The sequence below is a fragment of the Sander lucioperca genome, chromosome 7 (assembly GCF_008315115.2).
Source record: "Sander lucioperca isolate FBNREF2018 chromosome 7, SLUC_FBN_1.2, whole genome shotgun sequence".
Lineage (NCBI taxonomy): Eukaryota > Metazoa > Chordata > Actinopteri > Perciformes > Percidae > Sander > Sander lucioperca.
In genome coordinates this window covers 42,378,945-42,392,882 of record NC_050179.1, presented here as the reverse complement: position 1 = coordinate 42,392,882, position 13,938 = coordinate 42,378,945, and the positions used below count along the sequence as shown (strand labels likewise).

Below are 13,938 nucleotides of genomic sequence, written 5' to 3'. Positions count from 1 at the left end.
CTATTTGGAGTATTTTGGATTATCTTCTCTCTGTTTGGATTCATGCGCTTCAGGATTCATGTAAGCCTGGAATTTTCTGTTTTGTTCACCTACATCAGCTCCTCATGTTTCATGCATTTTGGGTCTAGAACTCAATTTCCTGCCTCAGCACTTGGCTAGCCCTGACAACGCCTGGCGTTGGCTCTGGCAGTTCTAGTGCAGCAAAATGGAATTCAGTCATCATTTATTTAATCATTTATTCTAGTCTAAACAGATTCTACATAAAAGCTGTGTAAATGTTAATGATCCAGGTGGAAATGGAAACAATAGTGTAAGCAGACAAAATCTGACACATTTTGAAAAAAGATTTCTTGACCATTTTGTAAGCTTTTAGACAGCCGCTAACTAAAGACAACTATCATCAATCACCTGATTACTTAGATACTGAAGTAGTCTAAATCTGATGATCATGAACCAAGATTAAAAGTTATAAGGAACGCTTTTTTAAATATAATTTCTAAACAAATTCATGTATTTTAAACCGATTGACACCCTGACCACTGTAAAGCGAGAGTTTAACTGTTTGTAGCTGCGTGCATAATATGTGTTTATACTTGACTGAGTTGACTGTCATATTTGTGAAAAATGATGTCAGTTGAGTTACAGACCAGTGGGGAAGAGGTAGAGAAATATCACTTCAAAAATGTGGATACTGCTTCTGTCTATTCAGTGCACATCTGTTAATATCACAATAATTTATCAGTACTATGTTACATGCATATTAGATACTGTAGCTACATGTACTCACAGTAAAGACTTTTTCTGGCTGACCCTTGGCCCTCCAGTTGGTATCATGGACCTGCTTCAGGATCATCCATGCCTCATCGTGCTTGGCATTCTGTTCAACACACACAGAAACACACACGCATGCACACATTCAAACAATAATATGCAACTAATTAGCAATGTCATCACCCACAAATGAATAAACACACAGCAAGGTTGTTTCTTTGTTTCCCTCTACAAGTCCTGTACTTATTGTACATGCACACATTTGATTCCACTCTCTTACCACTGTCAGTTAGAAGCAGTGAGCACTGCATCTAGGGTTTAGACAGTAGGTGGCAGCACCTTTTTTGTCACGGAACCACTCATTCTGTTGTTTAAAGGAGAATTCTGGTTGATTTCAACACATAGCTCTGTTGTTTGGAAATTTGGAGTGCTGTCAATAGCAAGAAAAACTAAAACAATCGGTGCTGCCTACACTGTGTTATCCCCCTGCTAGCGTTAGCACCCAACAGGCTTAAACAGGGCAAGTTTTAAATGTGTTTTTAGCCTCTAAAAATGCTCGAAATGTCATTACGAGTGCCTAGCCATGTGCAGTGATTCCTTCCGAAGGAACACAGCAAATTGACTGGAATATTGGATTGTATGAGTTTGACAATCGACTAGTGTGGACTTGTGGAAAACAGGAAATAAACAGAGGTATGTGCACTGGCTGGATTAACACAATTTGCAATATGCCTTTCTGTCACATCTACTACAGTCAGATTCGCTGTGTTCCCTCGGAAGGAATCACTGCACATGGGTAGGCAGTTGTAATGGCATTTCGAGCATGTTTAGAGGCTTAAAACACGTTTAAAACTTGCCCTGTTGAAGCCTGTTGGGTGTTAACGCTAGCAGGGGGATAACACGGTGTAGGCAGCACTGATTGTTTTCGTTTCTTTTGCTACTGCCAGCACTCCAAATTTCCAAACAACAGACCTACGTGTTGAAATTGACCGGAATTCTCCTTTAATAGTCTTCCAGGCAAGGTAATTGAACATAAAAGTGATACAGATGGTTTATGGTGGTAGTGGAAATGCACGACCAAAGATTTATCTTAAGGTGTGTTTACAGTTATAACAACAGAACAAATAATAGTCATGATTGCAAGACTAGGTTTGCTCATAAATAAATGGAAAACTACTTAAGTGACAGAAAACGTTATGATGGGAGGTGATTTCCTGATTCATGGCTAGACCGAATGTACCTTAATGAGGACAGCAACCTGAGTGCAATGATGCCTGTTTTAAAAATACAGTAGCTGTGTTCGAAACTGCTCCCTCATTCCCCCACTCACTATTCCCTATATAATGTTTAGTAAATAGTGAACTATATAGGGAACAACCAAAATTTCGGACACTCACTGAAATCACATCGTTGCGTGACTTGCGTCAGGAGATGCACCCGTTGTTTGTGTGACGAAGGCGGGCGCGCCCAGCATCATGTAAACAAACCAAAACAAAAATACTGTACTTCTAATACGTCCCTGAAACAAACCAAGCTCCCAGGAGTATATGTTGCATGTTACATTTCCACAGTTTAGAAGCGAAAGTCCGCTCCATTTTTCCTTTTCAGTTTTCGTGGTGACTTCTGCTTCTTCTTCTCCTCCGAGAAAACATGGCCTCGTTGCATTGTGGTATACAGGAGTAAAATGTAGGGTACATCGTATGTACACTCAAATTAGCAGTGCATTGTGGAAATTTTATAGTGGATTATATAGTGAATGAAATTAACCACGGAGAATTCGAACACCACTACAAAATGGGGAACACACTATATAGTGCACTATTTCTGTGATAGGGAACGGTTTCGAACACAGCTAGTGTCTCAGGTGGATAAGATGGCATACTCTTCTTTCCTGCTTTTCTTTGTGGTGTAGAATGATTAAATTAGTCTATTTTAAAATTAAAACCATGTAATTTTAGTAACACCATCTTTGAATACTATAGTGCATTATGAGGGCATTCATAGTGAATTACAATGCATTCCCCCCTGACTACTGTCATCGCACTACTGCGGTATTAGCATGGTAATCATGTGAAATGGAACCGGTAACATCTGTAAATGTGTAATACATTGTTGATTTGTTCAACATCATGGAGGTCCTGTGTTATTTAGTTGGCATGGTTCAGGTTTAATAAAGCCCCTCAGAAACATTTAAACTGTGAACTGCTAGTCCTTCACTGATCTGCAGTCTCACCTCCAGGAGGAAGCGGGGACTCTCTGGCATGAAGGTGAGTCCAACCAGAGAGGCAATAGCAGGAAGAGCCGCAACCAGGACAAACACCCGCCAGCTGTGGAACTGGAACTCCGTGCCCATGCTGAACCCCCAGCCTACACACGCACGCACGCATGCACGCACGCACGCACGCACGCACGCACACACGCACACACACACACACACACACATAAATCATAAATACATATATACATATCATAAACATTTGTCAATATTCTTTTGATTCATTATCTTCATTATATTAATTCATTTGACATGGATAATAATTTGTAAAGTTTAAAAAAAAAAATACAAGCCAATTAACAAAAGGAATTTGTATTGCATTTCTTTGATCAGAGTTCTGCAACTACGGTCCAATAAAGAGGAGAGTAAAAAGCCCTCCATACCCCATAGATGTTTTGGCTGATCTCTGCTGAAGTTAAAGATAGGCAGAGCAATGGAGAAAGTTGTGTGAGGTCACCGGACCCAAAGCACTGATAACACATAAATACTTACTTATAGACTGATAAAGGTCTAATGCCAGAACATAGATGGATGGATGGGTGGATGGATGGATTTCGGGCATATTGTATGTGTTTCTACCTTAGGAAGAAGCCTAATCAGCCAAATCTAATTAAATCAGAAATACACATTTTCCCTGACTACAGTGTAGAGATGTCCATAAAGAGAGCCAAATTCTCTGCTGTTAAGCCCAGCGGAGAAACGCTGGATTGTCCAACAGGAAGTTTTTCCCCTGACAAACCTAAAGTCACTGAAAAGAACAGCCAAAAACTTGTCTTACTCCAGGAGAGGTGTCATCTTCAAGAAATGGTCCCATAAAAGTAATCTCTAGACTAATTTCCAGATAACCTAGTTGCATTGGATTTGAATGTTACCCGCCTGCTCAGAACAGTTCGACAGGTCGACGCGGGGAAAGTTTAAACTGCAGACACGGCACCCCTCCTTTTCTCTGCCTCTCTTCATAGCAGTCAGATTAATCTACCAACCCTTGTAGGGCTGGCTCAGGTTTGCCTTGGACCAGTTCTTAGTTATGCTGTTATAGGTCTAGACTGCCAGGGGACTTCCTTTGACACACTGAGCTTTTCTCTGCTCTTTCTTTCCATCTGTGTGCATTCATGTCCCAGTAATAACTTAGCTCTGATGAGCTCATTCCCCAGAGTCCTTATGTTTTCTTGGATTAGGGTGGCACCTAAATCATGGTTGCAGCTGCTGCCGTGGTCCTGCTCGATGCCCTTCTACGCCCTGCTATGCCCTGCTACGCCCTGCTACTCCCTGCTACTCCCTGAACTGCTACAACTATTATTTCTAGTCATAGTTCCATTATCTTTGTTGTTACTATAATTGCCACTGTTCATCATACCAACTGCTATAATTATTACGAATCATATTTCTCTATATCTGTATATCTGTATCAGTGTCTCTGTGTCCCAACCGGCAGTGGCAGAGTTTTTCATTTGGTCATATTTTTAAAGTTTTTCATCACCACTCAAGGTTTCTGCCTAAAAGGAAGTTTTTCCTCGCCACTGCACTTAATGCTTGCTCTTGGGGGAATTTTTGAAATTGTTGGGTCTTTGTAAATTATGGAGTATGGTCTAGACCTACTCTATCTGTAAAGTGCCTTAGGATAACTCTAGTTATGATTTGATACTATACTATACTGTGTGGTCGCATGATCTCCATGGTTTACCATCAGTTACCATTGTAGGATATTGATATAGGAACAGTTGATCGTATTTCAACTGTTTGGTGTGATGTTGTACATAGTCAGTTTCCAACTTTGCAACATGTGATTCAACCTTTCCTATTGCAAAGCTGAGGGATTTCAGTTCTTCAGCATGCCAGTTTAAAGTGGACTGCATTTTGTCCACCTTTGTCTCCACATGGTTAAATCATTCTTTAGCAACCAAGTCTGCTTCTTGAAAATGTTAAGACAGTGCACTTTCAGTACATTTAGTACAGTGAGAAAACATCGTACATGAACATGAAATGTATACCTCTCAGTGGTAGTAAACAAAACACACTGTTATCTGTTCTACTGTATATTGACAGCTTAACAAGACATTTAGGCTTAATAAACAGTAATATTAATTGTGATTATATGTGAATGATTATATATTCCCAACATGTTTATTTATATGTTTTGCTAAGTTTAAACATTCTAGTCATTATATCAAGAGTTAATATATCAGTTATAGAAATCTCCTTCATTCCAGTCTGTACATAAAGTGACTCCACATGGGGTCCAACTCTAGGGTTGATAAAATTATATTGGATGTTGTAATGACCCACTCACAAGCAGCACTAAAGGAATGCTGAATAGTGTTCTGTCTTAACTGACCTTTTTTAAGATCTTACCGTATCTGGGTATGATTCCCCAGGCAGTGAACGAAGCATAGATCCCACCAATCATCCAAAACATACACAACCAGGACAGATGCTCTCCTCGCTTGTCCATTTGAAGAAATTCGGAGAAGTATGAGTACACGATCGGCACTGTGCCACCAATTCTTAGAGTAGAGAGGGACAATGAGAAAGTAATGAAAGGGAAAAAGAGAGTTGTAATTACAACTAGTACAATTAATTAAAAAAATTCAACATTATACTTAATGGAGGAATAATTACTCAAACATGTAAGATGAAATAGATTTTAAGTACATTAAAGCTGCCCCCTCTGAGATTAATTCATTGACCACTGAGCCAAAATATATATATATATATATATATATATATATATATATATATATATTTAATATATATTAAATATTTTAATCGTTGACAGCACTAATATATATATATATATATATATATATATATATATATATATATATATATATATATATATATATATATATATTAGTGCTGTCAACGATTAAAATATTTAATCGCGACTAATCGCATTAATGTCATAGTTAAATTAATCACACATTTTTATCTATTCTAAATGTCCCTTGATTTCTTTTTGTCCCATTATTTTTTCTCATTTTAATGCTCTTATCAACATGGAAAACTGGATCGGCTTGCTTTGTGCAAATTTTTTTTTTTATTGAAAACAACATTGGCATACTGTAGTGTTCAATGTCACACTAACATTCTCACTTGGAGCAGTCATTCACACTTGGTGCAAATAATCTCTCACACAATGTAACGGCTTTGATGAGGGGGCGGAGAATTCGCATAAGCTGTGTGCTTGGCCATCAAGTGGTATTTCAGACTGGACGTGCTGCGATGATAGCTCAGTTCACAACGACAAAACACACAGATCACTTTGGTCTTGTCAATAGAACCATTTGTCAGCTTTTTAAAAGTAAACTTTCCATTCAGAATCTTATTGGCATCCATTTCAGCGTCTCGCGCTCGCCATCCACTCAAAACGTAACGTTAGCCTACTACTCTTTGGCCGGCTCGCAAGCCCAAACAAGTGTGTGCGGCGTGCCTGTTGTTTTGTTTCTGGTCTAGCTAGATCCGGTGTGGTGTTGTAGTTTTTCTAACGTTACTAGTTATTGCAACAGCATGTGAAAAAAACTACAAAGTTTGCTAGGCCAAAGAGAACGTTAATCTCGCGATAAAAAAATTTACGCCGTTAAAATGGGTTTGTGTTGACGCCGTTAATAACGCGTTTAACTGACAGCACTAATATATATGTATATATACAGTATAGGCTTTTTCATTGTAAACGAATATCCACTTTCTTTCTTTGAAATTGTTGCCATGGCAGAACAATTATTCCTAAATCAAACATTACAATAAGGAAGACTTTGATGTTGTATCATACAGAAACTCGGAAAGCATAGTTAAGATACTTTAGTTGTCACATTCTGCCTCTCTGTCCCCCTCTTCAGCCACATTTCCACTTCCTCAAAACCATTTATTGTACTAGATGCCCCCAAACCTTTTCACCAGATGTCCTCATTCACCTGCTGGACCTGGACAAAAATGTACGCAACCCTATAACCTAACCAATCTAACCAACAAAGGCAACAAGTACTAGCCAATCAAAGGCAGAGTAGGTCGGGATATTCCTTCGCTATTCTAGGAAACACAAATTTGCGACCTAGACCTGAATCTGCCTGCCGGTCAGCTTGTCAACCAGTATAGAACCTGCCTGCCTACCTACCTGTGAAAATTTGCTTATGACATGCCTGGAACACACACTAAAAAGCATTAATATTATTACATGTTGGTGCAGATGTGTTATATGCAGCAGAATGTATATGGATAACGAATTATATCTACTTATGAGGTGAACAGTGTTGTGGTGCAACTTCTAGTGGTTGTGTATCACATTCATTATGCTGTGCTCTGTATGTGCCCTCATTTCTGAGCCACTGCGGCTCCCTGTGGACTAAAGTTCTTCTGAGATGGAACACTGCTGTGTCACCACAATGAACCCCTTACATATGCATATGGTTTGTGTGGAGCTTGATTTCTTTTATGATCTCCATATTAAAAAGCTGTATTAATGGCCGAAAACAGTCTAATGAAGCTCTGGAAAGACCATTTGAATAAAAAGCAAAGCTGCAATAAGTAATCTTACACATTGGTGGCTCTAAATGACAGCAAAATATAATTCTAGGACATCCTTTAAGGTGAAGGCATACTGCACATAACACTATTCTGCAGGTTTAAACCAAACTGTTTTCCAGTAATAAAAGAGATTTTTTTGGAAAGATTTTTTTGGAAAGCTTGGAGTTTTTAGGATCTAAGCAATTACTGTAACGTTCTGCACTCTGGTTATCAAATGTTTTTAGACTCAAAATCTGACTATGTTAGGAGAAAAATGAATTAACATAAATGTGTGATTCAACAGCAGAATTATTATTACATTTATATTTATGTATTTTATATATATATATATATATATATATATATATATATATATATATATATATATATATATATATATATATACATATATATATGTTTGGTTGCAATGGGGGGAATGTTTGGATTTATGACCTTGATATTTCTAAAATTCTGGTTTCAGCCCTGCAATGTCTGGACATAGAGCTACACTCTGTTGTTTTCGAGACAGTGTATAAACCAGAAATACAGTGGGGTAGAAATACAGTGTCTCAGGTGGAGAAGGTGGGATACCCTTGCTCAGTACAGCTACAGTTTGAAAAAAATATGGTTGTAAAGATAATGGAGCTCAGCGCAAATTCTTTAAGGAAGACTTCTAAATAACTTCAATCACCACTATCTCTTCCTTAAACTATTCAGCTGTTAAGAGGCGTTCACTTTTCAGTAAACCAACCACAATTGGCCACGAAATTCATGATCCAATCACAGCATGAAATCCTGCTTTAAATGTCTTCTCTCCTTGCTATCAGTTGTCTTTTCAGGCAAAGGTGCAACCCTCCTCCTCCCCTTCCACCTCTGGTCATCATCAACCACGGCAACCAGACAGCTCCTTCTTTCGGTCTCCGGGTTCCTTCTCCACCATCACCAGTGTCTAGGCTCTATCGGGGGGGAATATGTCTGGCTTCTCTACCCCTTTAAAATATTTTTAATGATGGAGTCTAATCCCCAAAGACTACATTTACATATTATGCTTATGTACAATAAATCTTTGCATATCTGCAATAAAGTCTCTCCTGATTGAAATGATGTTAAGCTCCTGAAAAGTTTACATTTTAGAATGTTTACTTGACAGAAACATGACTATAGAGACAGAGACGAATACAGGAGGTATTGAGTTTGTATTAACATTATAATGCCTAAACACATATAACAAGACAAACTGGAGCAGATCAGAGAAGAAGGAAGCTTCATACTAAAATACGATCAAATAAACTTACGTAACAGAGTGAATTAGAAATAAAGGCCTGACTCTAAAATAAGATTGCTTCAAATAATGCCCTGGTATCCTCTGCAGTTGAGGTTAATAAACAGCAAACAACAAAATGTTACCAGCTGAAAAACTGTAATACCTATTCATTTGAAAGAGCAGCGACAAATGGGGAAACCTCAAAACTCGACTGAGCAATGGTGCAACTTCATTACTCACTCAATAAGTCAGGGAGAGACTTTCACGTTTATTAGTCTGGCCCTGCTTTGCTGCAGTTCAGCAAAAACAGTTGGAAGTGGAAACAATAAATCTATCACAATGTGTGTGTGTGTGTGTGTGTGTGTGTGTGTGTGTGTGTGTGTGTGTTTGTGTTACCCAACGCCAGACAGCAGCCTGAAGAAGAGGAAGAAGCCGTAGCCTTGGGCGAACGAAGACAGGAAGACAAAGACACAGTTTATTGCTAGTGCCACAACCAGACAGCGCCGACGGCCAACTTTGTCTGCCAGACCACCCCACAAGAACGCTCCAACCATCATGCCCAGAAAGACGGTCAAACCTGCACAGAGGGAGATAAATAGAAATTCCCTGTGGGCTCAAAACAGTCACATCATGTAATAACGAAATGATTAGATATTTATAAGAAACATTTATTTTGGTGTTGACAACCTTTGTACAGTCTGGTTAGCTCGAAAACCTTATAAACACTTCGGGGGAAATTTATAAAGCTTTGTAATAATATACTCATACTAATATGTACTATAAACAAGGTCAAGATTATCTCTAGATTGCTTGTCAGTTCAATGCCATTTGTAATGAAGGGAGCAAGTTCCTCTTCGGGTTTGATTGAACGCTACCAACCTATTGTGGATTTACTAGCTTAGCTTGTGTTGCATCCTTGAACAGAGAGGACTCTGTCACCGCTCTGGCAACTTTATTCTCCATAGTGCTGTATTTCTTTGTTTTTGTTTTTCTTACAATATGACAAAATTCAATTAATTGGACTTAGCCCTAGTTAGGATAGCTGTGCTGAAATGCTGTACTGTTTCTTTTCAAGGTCAGGAGACTGTCTGCTGACTTAAACACAGATACACAGTCTTGTTGAAAAACACTGCTCTGGACCAAACCAAGGTAACATGGGAGAATGAAGGAGGTGTGAGAAAAGAGTTGATTTATTGTCTGTAAAAGCCTGCTGCTGAGTCTGGTGGTCAGGTTAGGAGGTTTTGGAAGGACTACTGATGATAATCCGAAAGAAGGACTGCCCAGTGCCAGATGTAAATTCAGTTTAGTGCAGCAGTTAATGTATGATATGTCGTAGTTTCTTCTGGTGACCAGTAGAGGTTAATAAACATCCCTTTTTTAAAGTTACATATGGTACATTTTATATAAAAAAAATAACTTTTTTGCTCAAACTGTCACTATATCCTGACAGTACATGTATCAGATAATCTATGGAAAAATCACATCCTCTGCCTCCTCCTGGCATAATGAAAACAACAAATAAGAGCATTATCTTTCACATGATTTTCCGTATTAGAAAAATACACACACATATAAAAAAAAAGTTATAATGTATAATAATTGTAAATGTTAACGACGGACACAAACACACTCCTGGCTATTCATTATGCTGCCAGCTGAACTGAGTTGTGGAATATCTACTTCTACAATAGATCATTGTGACAGCAATGCTGCAGTACTCAGCTCTCTGCAACTCCCAGTTTTTTTTCTTTCTGCTTTTTCTCTCCTCTCCTCTTTTCTCCTCTCTCAGTTTTTCTTCTCTTTTTTCATCCTCGCCAGCTCCACCCTCTAGTCCAAAAAAGCGTCATTCTCCCCAGCTCAACCCCTGAACGGTCTGGACTGTAGCCTCCTGCCAGAGAGGAGGGGTTCAAAGAGTTTGTGTCCGGGGTGAGAGGGATCGGCTATAATCTTTCCTGCCCGCCTCAGCGTCCTGGAGGCGTACAGTTTCTGGAGAGACTGCAGATTGCAGCCAATTACCTTCTCCGCAGAGTGGATGATACGATGCAATCTGCCATTGTGCTTAGCAGTGGCTGCAGTGTACCACATGGTGATGGAGCAGGTGAGGATGGACTCGATGATGGCAGTTTAGAAGTGCACCATCATAGTGACAACATGATGGATATAGCATACTGCACACCTTTTACATGTATAGCACACGCACCATTCAACTTTAGCATATAAACACACATGTTCACACTCTGTCACACAATGCACATAACAGAACCTTCCATTTACCACAAACCCACTTATTCTCCAACAGGCCTCCTCACTGAACATTAGCTAATTAGACTGCAGGAGTAATTTGAGCATTTACTGAGTGCTCTGAGAAGCTTTGGGAAATCACTGACTCTACCTCGGCTGCGTATGTGTGTGTGTGTTTGTCAGAAAGAGGCAGGCAATGTGTTTATTTAATCAATCTCACTATACAGAAAATATTAATCAAAAACTTCCGATGTACACATTATTGGATCATTTCATATTGTTTGTAATCATTTTTGATTAGGATCAAGGAATATAATCATAATAAAGCTTATTGCTCAAAAAACGTCACTGATACTGCACAAATTAAGGCTTCACAGCTTATAATATAGATTTGAAAATGATGTGTCGCAACCTCATATTTTTGGTAACAATGGAAAAATAGCAAAGCTATTTTTAATTACAGAACTAATACTATTATTTGTTATTGTGTTAGTTTGCTACTATTCAATTCAATGAATTTTATTTAGCTATTAGGAACTTTTTTTGTGCAGAACATCAGCGCGTGTACAGTTAACATACCCAGCATACTCGACTTGGCTCTTCTGAATGTGAGTAACCTGTATCTCTGGAGGGTAGAAGTCTGTGTTGGCTGTTGAGTGTGTAAGTTGTGTCTGAGGCTATTTGTGTGTTTATTGATATGATTTTGTTTAGTGGGTTGGGATAGATGTTGGAAAGTGACCCATACCACGCTGATATGTTGAAGTTTATAACTAACTAAATTAAAAAACATCTGTAAAAAGCTGTCAGGACTGACGGGTGAACCTGAAGTCTGCGGAGTTTCCTCAGGAAAAAGAGGTGCAGCTGTTACTAAGAAAAGATAGTTTTACTGTTTAAGGTGACTCAACCCTTTTTATTGGCTGGTTGTTGACTACCAGAGTGGGGGCGACAGAAGGACCTTTGCAGTCAACAACTAACTTGGGAGGTATTCAATCTCAGACTGTAACTATCCCTGTGAGTTGGTGGGGTCCATGATCACAGTGTCATCAGAGTATTTTATGTATGTTATACCTGGGTTAGTGCTCCTGCAGTCGTTTATGTATAGTGTGTATAGAACCAGTGAGATTACAGAGCCTTGTGGGGCTCCTGTGAAGACGGTCTTGGATGAACTGTGACTGTAGACTCAGATAGACTCCCGAGGAGTCATCAAGAATGAGAGGATCCAGAGGATGAGGTGTAGGTTGACATCCATTGGGAGCCGTTTTCGTCCCATCAGGTGAGGTAGCACGGTTTTAAATGCGCTGGAGAAGTCCACAAAGACTAGTCAAATGAATGATTTGGGCTTCTCAAGATGGGTATAAGCGCCATGCAGCAGCGTTAGTACAGCGTTATCCACACCCCTGTGCCGTTTCTATGCAAACTGAAAAGGGTCAGCATGCATACTGACCTCCTGAAGGTTGGAAAGAATAAACCATTCAAAGCCTTTTATGACCAGATGTTATTGCCACAGGCCTGTAGTCATTGTCACAGGTGGGATTGCTCTTTTTGGCTACTTGACAGATGGTTGAGGATTTCCAGAGTGAAATGTCCTGATATGGAGCTGTTGAAGAGATGACAAAAGACACCAGCCAACCGGCTGCAGCAGGCCCTCAGCAACCTGCCAAAGCTCGGTTTCATCCTCCTCAGCATGAGTTCAACCTCCCCCCCTGTTGCAGCTCCAGGTTTACTTGGGTAGGTAACATTGGTGTGAGCTCAGCTGTTAGCTCCTCCCTCTCATGTGAGTAGTTAGACTAGTCAAAACTAGAGTGGAATTGATTAAGGCTCTCTGCCATGTCACATGGGGTGTCTCAATTCGGATTCTTCCGTGAGTACACTTACATGTACTACACTGTGTACACTATGTACTCACTGTTCTCGACAGGGAAGTGTTCTGTTAAATGGTAAATTGCAGCAAAACATTACCGCCACCTATTGTCACCCGACAAAATATATACCAGCTTGTTTTCTCACAAACTGACTTTCCATCTTACTGTCAAACTGGATAAATAAAAAATAACAAATACAATAGTATTGGGTAGTTTAAACATAACTGCTGTGTGCATGTGATAAATCTTATCTGATCTTGTATTTGTCATACATTTATTAGCTACATGGCCCTAGAGTGTAATGTAATACAAGGATAACCAGGGGTCTCATGTGCGGTCCTCCACGCACACTCTGACCCATGCGTACGCACATTTTGGAGACAATGGGATTTGGTGACGCAGATGGTGAGGTGGTGAACTGATGTCAGACTGCAGAAAGTACATGTGGGAATAATGATTTCTCGTAATATTTTCAAGCATTGATTTTAATATTTAATCAGCGCTGTCTCACCGTCACATTGTCCACTACGGAGCGCATGAGGAGGAGATGGCCTGACGGCATGGAACACAGGCTAGCATCAAATACTCTACCATTAGATTACGCCAGAACACAGTGTAAATAACCAAATATCTGTCTTTAATACTGTGCATATATCATCAAATGTCAAAGTCTGAAAATACAGCCGTTAAGCTCTTGCGCAATCGTTACACCTAACGTCCTCGTTATCGGTCCGAACTTTAATACTGTTCGTGACAAAACCTGCATGAAGAAAAGTGTGTTTGCCTATTAGACTTTCGTCTTCAAATTGTATCTCGGGGGGATACCACTAGTTGATGCTGTGATTTTGGCAAGGTTTTAACAATCACAAATTGTTGTAAACATATAAATGCTGCGGTGACCCCCACTGCATGATGGCACTGCTGGCACTGCAGGAGGACTACGCCAGTGGAAGAATCAGGAGAGACTTCAGGGACCATGACTGACACCCTAAAGCTGTGCTCTTGGATCTATGTACTGAATGGGT

The 13,938-nt window shown here is 39.6% G+C and overlaps 1 protein-coding gene across 3 annotated transcripts in view; it reads right to left on the bottom strand.

Annotated features, from left to right (window-relative positions):
• The window catches only part of LOC116048660 (synaptic vesicle glycoprotein 2B-like), a 112,488-nt gene that overhangs the window by 30,641 nt on the left and 67,909 nt on the right, over nt 1–13,938 (bottom strand). For 2 of the 3 annotated variants that reach the window (XM_036003043.1, XM_036003044.1), the window contains exons 5-8: nt 9,207–9,387; nt 5,399–5,550; nt 3,005–3,138; nt 788–877 (exon numbers count right to left, since the gene is read on the bottom strand). In XM_036003043.1, coding sequence (XP_035858936.1) covers nt 788–877; nt 3,005–3,138; nt 5,399–5,550; nt 9,207–9,387 — 557 coding nt within the window. Of the gene's footprint in view, nt 1–787; nt 878–3,004; nt 3,139–5,398; nt 5,551–6,728; nt 7,847–9,206; nt 9,388–13,938 lie in introns of those variants that run through there. The other variant, XM_036003045.1, reaches the window with a different exon arrangement.